Source organism: Myotis brandtii, unplaced genomic scaffold (genome assembly GCF_000412655.1).
Source record: "Myotis brandtii unplaced genomic scaffold, ASM41265v1 scaffold436, whole genome shotgun sequence".
Taxonomy (NCBI): Eukaryota; Metazoa; Chordata; class Mammalia; order Chiroptera; family Vespertilionidae; genus Myotis; species Myotis brandtii.
This window is the reverse complement of record NW_005366679.1, coordinates 2,454,867-2,466,087: the sequence shown is the minus strand read 5'-3', so window position 1 is coordinate 2,466,087 and position 11,221 is coordinate 2,454,867. Positions and strand designations below refer to the sequence as shown.

Below are 11,221 nucleotides of genomic sequence, written 5' to 3'. Positions count from 1 at the left end.
GGGCGGAGTCAGCGATCGTGGGCAGCTGGGGGTCCCCTGCCCAGGCCTAACGCCTCAGTCAGAGGCATTAGGCCTAGGCAGGGGCAGAGCAGGAGATCGCGGGGAGCTAGGGGTCCCCTGCCCAGGGCTAATGCCTTGGCCAGAGGCCTTAGGTCTAGGCATGGGCGGAGCCAGCCATCGCGAACAGGGGTGGAGTCGGCGATCATAGGGAGCTGGGGTCTCCTGCCCAGGCCTAACACCTTGGCCAGAGGTATTAGGTCTGGGTAGGGGCGGAGCCGGCGATGGTGGGAGCTGGGGGTCCTCTGCCCAGGCCTAATGCTTGTGGGCTCGATCCCCAGATTTCTCTCTCATCAGTGATGTCCCTCTCTCCCTTCCTCTCTGAAATCAATAAAACGATGTATATATATTTTAAAAGATGGTGATATGTAAGCATGTTCACAATAGCCCCAACTGGAAACTTCTCAGATGCATGGATGAACTGTAGTATAGTCACACACTAAAGTATCATTCAGCAATGAGAATGAAGGATCCACAAACAAATGCAAAAATATAGGTGAATCTCACAAATGTAATGCTGAGTGAGAGAAGCCAGACACAAAAGAATACATGCTGGTTGATTCTATTTACATAAGAGACAAAAACAGCAAATCTAATGTGTGACATTAGGAGTCAGGGCAGCAGTTGTCCTTGGAGGAGTGAAGTGACGGTTGGGAGAAGGGGTTTCTTGGTGGCTGGTAATGTTTGCTTACTTACAGGGCTGTGTTCAGTTGGAGAAAGTTCACTGAGCTGCACACTAATGCTTTATGAAATGTTTGTATTTAAGTTATATTTCAATAACACTTTTCCAGAAGCAGGAAAAACCAATAAGCAGGAAAAACCCGAAATTCTCAGTTTCATGTTTTGTTAGGAAAAATAAAGATTTTTGGAAGTGTACTCGTTTTGTAAAATATTAATCAAGTAATAAAAAAACTAAAGTCATGAACAGGATAGGAAAAGAATGTTAAAGCCTCAAGAAAGATTGAGCTCCTATCAGAGACTAAACAATCCCCTCCCAGAACTCTAAGCAAGTTAGAAATTTAGAAGCAGGTCTGTTGGAGACGGAGGTACTGAAGCCCCTCTAGTCAAAAATGCACCTTCCAGAGCTAAATGGTGGCCACAACAACCATAGTGAGCAGTGGATTCACAATCTCAATTTATTATCAAAATATTTCCATCAGGTAACAAATCTGAAAGGATAAGGAGATGTGGAGCTACATAGATGCAGGTTTGCCCTTTCATTCCAGCCACCTAATGGACAGGTTGAATTTGGAAAATCCTGCTTGTAAACCACAAGTCTTATGTATCTTTAGAGAACCATCCAATGGCAATGTTTAAGCCAAAGTGTGTACTTAAAGCTTTTCATCAATATGATTGATAAGTTTAAAAAGTCTCAAATGTTCATCTGTACATCGCTTTACAGATCTTGGTTCATAACTATTTATCTCGGTCTGAAACTTCAATAGTCAATGATTACCTATAATAACAATTACTTAGTCATAAATGTAGTCAATAATTAAATATAAAAATTATTTATACACTGCTACAAATTTCTTAAAAAGACCAAGTTTTGACAGAGAGAGAGAGAGAGAGAGAGAGAGAGAGAGAGAGAGAGAACAAGAAATTGCTTAGAAAATTGCAAGAAACCTCAAGAATATCGTTATCAGTCAAAACAGGTACAACAAAACACAGTTTTAGACATTTTAGCCCTAAGTACTTAAAATAAAATGATCTCAGAATGCATAACTGATGACTGGAAAAGTTAGTTTAAAACTACATAAGTCCCAAGGCCCCAATATGTATAAGAATTCTTTGGAAGAGATTTGAAGGAGCATAAATGTTGCAAATATAAATACAAATAAGTACTTAGACAATGTGTTTTTCACTCCCGGGTCACTGATGTGTGTTAGGTGCCAATTGTATTCTTCAACTTTTTCTTTCTTCCTTGGATTAGAAATCCTTCTCTAATAATGGTTAACACTCTTCAAGAGACAACATCACACTGGCAGATCATACGAGAAACAGAAGTGAACGGTAATACTATCTTTAGAGATTAAGCATTATTTACACAGTGAGAAGTGATTGATTTGATAGACAATAGACGCCCTCGTCCCTCCACCCTTTTCCAGAAAAACCTAACTTCATTTTTGTCACGATGCTCTCATCTCTGTTAGGTATCCCTGTGTATAATAACAGTGAGCTCTATGGCCCAGTCTCTTGGATAGAGTTGTCCATTTCTGTGGTGTTGGCGAGTCTAGCCAAGGGCTGCACTGCTTCTTTTGAAGATCACCACACCCGGCATTTCTTTTCTGGATTCATGTATGAATTCTTGGGGCAATGAAAGGCTTCTGCAAACTCAGGGGAGTTCTGCAAAGTCCCAATGATCCTGTGAAACAAATGAAAGTCACCATCAGCATTTGACACTCATGTCCATACCACATGGTAGGGCTATAGCATTTCTCTATTAGGCCAAGTGAGTGAATTTAGAATATAGTTTAAAAAAAGAAAAGAAAAGAAAGAAACTCGTAGAATGAGTTCATTCTTCTCATTAACAGAATTTTTAAATGGAGAGGTTAACAAAGTATAGGAGTTAAGGGCACAGATGTTGAAGACAGACGGTATGGTTTGAATCCTGGTTATGACTTACTTATGTAGCCTCTCTGTGCCTCAGTTTCCTTTTCTGTAAAATGCATATAATAATAGTACTTGGATTTTAAGGTTCTCATGGGGAATTAATTTATAAACATTCTATACACATTTGTAACATAAATGCATAATTCATATTTGGAATTGTAGTTAATATAAGGAGAGTTTGGTCAAAGAATAAAATCATAACTTTTCATGATATCTTGAAAGGGCTCACATGGTAACTTAAATATAAGAGACTTTAAACACATATTAGTTGATTTGATTTAATAGGGAAGGCAACAATTATTATCTATTATTCCAAAAGAACTCCATAAATATCAGAAACTGGATCCAGCCTGAATAACTGGAAAGGGCTGGCAAAATGCCAAGCTCTTCTTATCTCTGATCCTGATGGGCAAAACAGCAGGGTCCACCCTACCATCAGCACCAAGCAGCATCTGAGGGGAGAGACAGGTCAGTACAGTGGTGCAGGGGTGATGTTTTCCCATCAACCCGGAAACCGCTCCTTCCCTTCTCTGCCCACGGAGACCATGGCCACACCCACCTTGGGTTGGAAGGAGGAGAGCAAACTGGAGTCGTGTAAGGCTAGGAGCATATGACCTAAGAGTACCTTTTAATCTACTGAGATCTCCAACACAGATGTATTAACTATGTATAACTATGAGCATGTCTGCCCCCTCTAACCCACTCTCCACTCGACACACAGAGTGATCTTTAAAATATAGATCAAATTCCAGAATTCCCTTACTTAAAACCTTCCAGGTGTTGAAGGAAATTCAACCTCCTCACCATGGTCTCCAACATCCTGATGGCTCCAGCCTACCATCCCTGCCTCCTCGTGGTACATTTCCCTTCCTGTTCCTCATGGGGATGACACGGACCTACTTTCCATTCCTTACAATGGCCAAGCTCCTTCCCTCTCCAGGATTTGCTGCTCCTGCAGAGCCCACTTCCTGGAAAGTTACTCCCCAGTGACTATATGGCTAACTCCTTCTTGGCCTTCCTGCCTCTGCTAACCACACCCCCTCAGAGGCTTTCTTCAAATACTGTCCCTTTTGGATCCCCCTCCCTGTGCTAGCCCTATCACAGAGCTTATCACAATTTACAGTTATTTGTTCTTTACTTCCTGACATACCCACTACACTGTAATCTCTGTGAGGGCAAAATATTATGTCTCCCTTGCTCCTGCTGCACCCCAAAGCCTGGGACACTGCATGCATATGCAGGACTCAGTACACCAGTGATTCCCAAAGTGGGCGCTACCACCCCCTGGTGGGCGCTGCAGCGATGGGGGGAGGGGGGGCGGTGATGGCCACAGGTGCATTTGTTTTAACTTTTTTTGTATTACCTTTCTGACTATATGGCTAACTCCTTCTTGGCCTTCCTGCCTCTGCTAACCACACCCCCTCAGAGGCTTTCTTCAAATACTGTCCCTTTTGGATCCCCCTCCCTGTGCTAGCCCTATCACAGAGCTTATCACAATTTACAGTTATTTGTTCTTTACTTCCTGACATACCCACTACACTGTAATCTCTGTGAGGGCAAAATATTATGTCTCCCTTGCTCCTGCTGCACCCTAAAGCCTGGGACACTGTATGCATATGCAGGACTCAGTCCGCACTGGATGAATGAGCCTGTTGCCTGATCATGGCAGTTACATGCAGGAGTGATAGGGCATTATGAAGAAAAACACTGTTTAGTATTTTTGGTGTTTGCTCGCTATTATAGACCAACTGGGATGGAAAGAAAGCATTTATTTCCCTATCCCCATTCTAGGAAAGAAAGACCCATATCCCATTTCTCAAAGTCTGACTTCCTAATGTGTCACTCATGACCCTGTCAACTATCTCTCAATCCCCCAACACGACTCCCCTAGCCTTCGGGGAGGATGTAAACTTCAGGGAGGAATCCTCCTGGTACGGGGTTGGGGGTCGAGAAGGGATGGAAGCCAGAGCTGGGGAACTGACATCTATTAGTCCACTTGAGAGAGAGAAGGCTGGCCCACTGCCAGGAGCCTGAGGAGGGGCCAGTCCAGTAACGGTGGGTGGTGAGAATGACAGGATATGCCTCCACTCTGAGCAGGGCCCCGATAGGATGGTGTGTGGCTGTTGGGCGACTTGAACATCAATACTGGTGGCTCCTGTGGCCCTTGCCCATGACCATTGGAAGGAGACAGAGCCACCTGACTTCAGATGGAGCCCTCGGACTGTAAGAGTGTCAGCTGTGAGCACAGCAGGGTGGAGGCTCTTCCCTACTTTCTCGGTTCACGTGATGCCTTGGATTCCTGTATAGCAGTGGTTCCCAAACTTATTTGGCCTACCGCCCCCTTTCCAGAAAAAATATTACTCAGCGCCCCCTGGAAATTAATTTTTTAAAAATTTTAATAGCAATTAAACAGAAAGATATATGTATTAATGTTTCTACCTTTTTCGTAAAATATAGTAAAGAAAGGTGTAAATTAGAAACATTGAAGTTTGAAATTATGAAACTATTTATTGAACTCAGAATAGAAAGGTAATACAAAAAAAGTTAAAACAAATGCACCTGTGGCCATCACCGCCCCCCTGGATCGCTGCAGCGCCCACCAGGGGGCGGTAGCGTCCACTTTGGGAATCACTGCTGTATAGCCCCAGAAAGGAGTACACTGAAAACTACTGAAATTAAATGTCTCACCTCCTGACGTCCAGTGGGAGCTCAGAGCTTGAATTAATTTGATATAAAAGTAACAATAATAAAAGGGTGTCATTCCTTACATCTGAAAGTTCAGAACAAATTCACTTGATACATGGTCAAAAATGATTGTATATGTAGGAATGAAAGGATTTAGACATCAGGGTTTTGTACAGGTCCTTAGTCTACGTTCTAGGCTCATGGAGAGAGCTTTCATTCCTTTACTGCAGGGGTGGGGACCCTTTTTTCTGCCAAGGGCTATTTGGATAATGATAACATCATTCACAGGCCATACAAAATTATCAACTTAAAAATTAGCCCGCTATATTTGATCAAATATTCAATTAACTCACCCCTAATGCCTTGGCAGGGCCAGACCAATGATTTTATGGGCCGTATTCGGCCTGTGGTTCAGACATTCCCCACCCCGGATTTTAATGCAACCCCCTTCCCACTTTAGGAAGCCCTATCTCTGGCTGGGGAACAGTCATCACGGTGGCTAACTGCCCCACAAGCTTCCGGATGAACTGACAGAGAAGCACCCGAGAGTCACTGACTTGAAGAGCAGCTCTTTTTTGTCTTTATTTTATTAAGTATTTTGTCAGTCCTGGCCGGTTTGGCTAAGTCGTTAGAGTATTGGCCCACGGACTGAAGGGTCATGGGTTCGATTCCCCGGTCAAGGGCATGTACTTCGGTTGCAGGTTCAATCCCCAGCCCTATTCGGGGTTCAAGCAGGAGGCAACCAAGCGATGTGTCTCTCTCACATCTCTCTCTCTCTCTCTCTCTCTCTCTCTCTCTCTCTTCCTCCCTCCCACTCTCTCTAAAAAACCAATAAGAAAAAAATCTTCATTCTTCGGGTGAGGATCAATATAAAAAATAAAATAAAAAATAAGTATTATTTTCAGAGGATTGTGTCTTAGATATAATCATATGGGACAAGTACTTGAGTCCAAACCTATGACTTCTTCTACATTTCCCTTAAAACTTTTAAAGCATTAAGGAAATTAAAAAGGAAAGAACCACACTACAAAACAGGAAGGTGTTCACAGAACATCACTAGCAACAAAAGTCAACCCAACGCACACTTAGCTCTTGGCTTCCATTCCATCTCCTCTCTTTCCAGCCAAAGGCTTCACTTAGATAATTTGATTCTGAATAAATTAGGTCAACAACATACCTCAGTTTAATTTACTTTCCTAGGATTCTAGTTACTGCTTGGTTGTTTATAACACCAAATCGTTGGGTGGATGACATAAGTACTCTATTTCAAAAAGTGGATACATTATTAATAAAAAATGAATCCTATCTCTGAGCGTGGGATCACATCGCATTAATATTACATAGACCACTTACATAATTTCATGCTACAAGAAAACTATGTACTTTTTGTTTATAATAACAGAATATAATAAAGGCTTTTATTATTTCTCAAGTGATTTGCTTGAAATGTTTACTTTATTACATAAACTATTTTATTATTCTGCTGCTGTTTATTCTCTTAGCAAATAATCACTTATATTAAAAACATCTATAGATGGAAGGATGGGGAATTGGAAGAAGGTGATCAAAAGGTACAAGCAATTATAGATGTTAGCTGATCCTATTGTGGTAATCATTTCATAATACATGTAAATCAAGCAATCATGCAAGTGCCTAAAATTTATATAGTGATGTATACCACTATGTCCTAATAAAACTGGAAAGCATAAAAACAAAAATAACATCTAAGATATATGGAGTTGAACATCACTTGACCAAGAATGGATTTTGTATCTTACAACTTATCTGACTACTCCTGTCTGCAATTAACTGAATTTTTGAATTAATGAATGAGCTTTTTGCAATTAATGGGTCCACTGACAATTTTTTATTACTTCTTTTAAATGAATGACTTGGCTACAAGATTAACTAGCTTCATTCATGAATAAACTATCCAATCTTTGCCATTAACTAAGATTCATAATTCTTTTAAAGTAGGGTCACATTGATCAGCATGTGTTCCACTATAAATTGGTAAAGAAATAAAGAGATTCCGAGGTAAGGGCTGAAAATTAATCATTACTAATGGGAATTCAACAAGGCTCACTGAAATCCACTGATATTTACAAAATATCAGAAACCAATGCTAGTATTTAAGATAGATGGAGAAAAACTCAGTATTTCAAAGAGGGTTTAGCTTAAGCATGCTAAATCATGGAATCATAAGGAACAAAATAGCCATGGTACTTGAAAATCCTATATAATAAAAGCCTAATATGCTAAGTGTCCGGTCATCAGGTCGTTCATTCAACCAATCAAAGCGTAATATGCAAATGATATGCTCAGACCGCTCAACCGCTCTCTGTGATGTGTACTGACCACCAGGGGGCAGACAGTTGACTGGTTGACCAGTTGCTATGACGTGCACTGACCACCAGGGAGCAGATGCTCCGACCGGTAGGTTAGCTTGTATACCAGGGAGCAGATGCTCCGACTGGTAGGTTAGCTTGCATCTGGGGTCTGGCTGATCAGGACTGAATGAGATGGGCTGGACACTCCCTGGAGCCCTCCCACAGTCCTGCCTCAGCTGGCCAACCTCCCGCATCCCTCCCCAGCCCCAATCATGCACTGGTGGGGTCCCTTGGCCTGCTTGCACCCTCTCACAATCCAGGACCCCTCGGGGGATGTCGGAGAGCCAGTTTCATCCCGATCCTGCAGGCCAGGCAGAGGGACCCCATTGGTATATGAATTTGTGCACCGGGCCTCTAGTGTCTGCATAAAACCCTAGAAAGGATATTCTTTCAAAAGAATTCGAAAGTTGTGGAAAATATTTCTTGCTTTATTAGTTGAGTTTGTTCTCTGAAGTTTTTTTTTTTTTCTGACTAGAAAAATATCAAGCAATCTAAGCATCTAAATTAGCACCATTACTATTTAGGTAGAATACAACACAGGTATAATTTGGTCTATTTTGACTTGCTTTGAAAATATTACCATATCTTCTATATTATGTAGGAATATTCCATCTAATAACTTTATAAACACATTTACAGCTTATGTAGTAAATATTATCATAACAACCATTCCCTGAAGTGACTGAAAGAAGTCATTAAATTGCAAATTCTAGAATATCAAGGGGAAATGTTTTGTTTTAAATACGAATAGTTTAGAAGCTCATTTAAAAGTACATAAGACTTTAGTTAGAAAGAATAGAACAAGTATAGCTTAGACCTAACAAATTATTTTATAGATTTAGCTCTATATCAAGTATAATTCACCTTTTTGTTTTTCATACTGCGACTGTGTAAGCATAAGAGTAAAAAACCTCCTATATTTCAAACATTTCTACATAAACCACTGTACACAATCTTTCAATAGCAACTCCATGTCTCTTAGTTTTCAAAGTTCTTTAAAAAATATGTTTTACTTTGTACAGCCAGGAAGCAGCCTGTTTCCAAAACTAAATGTAACCTCAACCTTTTGCCAAGGAAATCCCTTTACCTCCAGAGAAAATAATTTCCTTGATAAAAGGTTGGCATTCCATTTACCCTTTAAAAAACAAGAACACATACTTCTCTTATTATGAATGAAAAATAGTCACAGAGACATCTTTTGGGTCAGAAAAAAGAAAATGAAAGTTGCAAGTAATTTTACGTATTTATACTAAATACATATTTTTACAAATACAAAATTCTACAGCTAATTATATTAAAACTATTTTCAGTTTATAATTGGTGGTAGAAAAGTTACATATTTACCTACATGTCACTTAACCAGGAATCAGTGATTAACATGTTGAATTATCCAGACATAAGAAATGAACAACAGAAAGTACTTGACTGTCAGGAAACGTGGAATGTTGCAAAGTCCATATGCTTTATTCACAGAAATTCTTATTCTGCTCATACCTTTCTTATTTAAAACCAATCCTAGTACCAGTCTTCAAACACAAATATGAAGTAGGCACTTCAGAAACATTAACATTAATCCTCCTAGCAACTCTCATAATTTAATCCTCATTTTATATATCAAGAAATTGAGACCCAGAGGTGAAGTAACAGTTTGTAAATGGCAGAGACATGGTTGGAATTTAAGTGTTTCTTACTTCAAAGCTTACATTCACCTTTTAGCATACAAGGTAAAGGATGTTTTCGGAGCTAATCAGAATGGGGGAATGGGATGGCCAAAAGCAGGCAATGGAGTAACAGGAAAGAGAATTAGGGAAGAAACAAACAGAAAAACACTAGTAAAGAGCCAAAATGAAAATTCGAAAAGCATCACCATTAGTGGCTTTAGTGTAGGAATAAATAGCTCCCCATACACTAGCTTTGGAGGACTTCACTAAACTAATAAACAGTGAAACCATAACTATTAGTCATAACAATAGTCTGTGTCATCAAGAAAAAACACACACAGTTTTGTTCAGGATGTTGTGTTAATAAGGCAGGAAGGTAGAAAATATATTTTAAACAGAGAAGTTTTTAACCCAGTGGTTAAGATAAAAATGTTAATACTCAAGAGACAAAATTGAGCTATCAAATAATTAATTTGCAGTCCCCTTTCTTTAAGGACCCCAGATGTAACAGGTATTACAATAATGTTACTTAAATTTACTTAGGTTTTTATGGATATACTAGAGGCCCAGTGCACGGATTCGTGCACCAGTGGGGTCCCTCGGCCTGGCCTGCAGGGATCAGGCCAAAACTGGCTCTCTGAGAGAAACTGGGTCCTGGATTGCGAGAGAGTGCAGGCCAGGCCAAGGGACCCCACGGGTGCAGGATTGGGGCTGGGAAGGGACCGCGGGAGGGCTCCAGGTCATGTCTGGCCCATCATGCCCAGTCCCGACTGGCCAGATCCCAGATGCAAGCTAACCTACCGGTCTAAGCATCTGCCCCCTGGTGGTCAGTGCATGTCATAGCTACCGGTCGAACAGTTGCTTAGGCTTTTATATAGTATACTAGAGGCCTGGTGCACGAAATTCATGCACTGGAGGTGGGGTGTCCCTCAGCCCTGCACACTTTCCAATCTGGTACCCCTTGGGGGATATCTGACTGCCGGTTTAGGCCCGATTCCACAGGATCCGGCCTAAACCGACAGTTGGACATCCCTCATCCTTAGCATTGCCATGGAGGCGGGAGAGGCTCCCACCACTGCTGCTGTGCTCGCCAGCTGTGAGTCTGGCTTCTGGCTGAGCGGCTCTCCCCCTGTGGGAGCACACTGACCAGCAGAGGGCAGCTCCTGCGTTGAGTGTCTGCCCCCTGGTGGTCAGTGCACAGCATAGTGGCCGGTCATTCCACCATTCAGTCATTTACGTATTAACCTTTCATTATATAGGATATGCTGTAGATGGGGCCCCTTCGAACCATAAGAAATGCAAAAAATTCACTGTTAACGCATTCTGGAATTGTCCCCACTTAAAATCAAATTGACCTCCCTGCTGTGGGGCATGTGCTGAACCTTGGGAACCACTGTGCTTGACACTTTTCCTCTCTGAGCTTCATTTCTGCATATGCATTTACCATGGGAATTGTAATCCCTTCTCCGCCTACCTCACTGGGTTGTCATGAGGAGGTTCTGAGCTAATAAACCTAGAAATATTTCATCAAGTAAGTGATGTCTAAACGGGAAGGGATTGTTATTTTTAAGCCCACGGGTACCCTCGCAGGTAGCAGGTGCTGATTAGGGGAGGAGGGCATGATTGTTTCCTGGGACTGTAGATATGGAAGCTTTGCAGAGGGTTCCACAGGCCTCAGAGGGGCGGGCTCTGGCCAGGGGCCCTGTAGCAGTGGTCGTCCCTGGAGGCGCTGGCTAGGGGGAGGGGAGAGTGCTAGGGGGGCGCTAGGGGGGTGGCAAGGCTGAAGGGGGAGTAACTGTCAAACCTCCCCACTTG

General features: G+C 41.7%; 1 protein-coding gene across 3 annotated transcripts in view; it reads right to left on the bottom strand.

Annotated features, from left to right (window-relative positions):
• Positions 1–603: 603 nt before the first annotated feature.
• Positions 604–11,221, bottom strand: part of MME (membrane metallo-endopeptidase) — a 109,596-nt gene continuing 98,978 nt past the window's right edge. For all 3 annotated transcript variants that reach the window (XM_014546225.1, XM_005874414.2, XM_005874413.2), the window contains exon 23: positions 604–2,422. In XM_014546225.1, the coding sequence (XP_014401711.1) occupies positions 2,323–2,422 (100 nt within the window). In that variant the 3' untranslated portion in view covers positions 604–2,322. The remainder of the gene's footprint in view (positions 2,423–11,221) is intronic.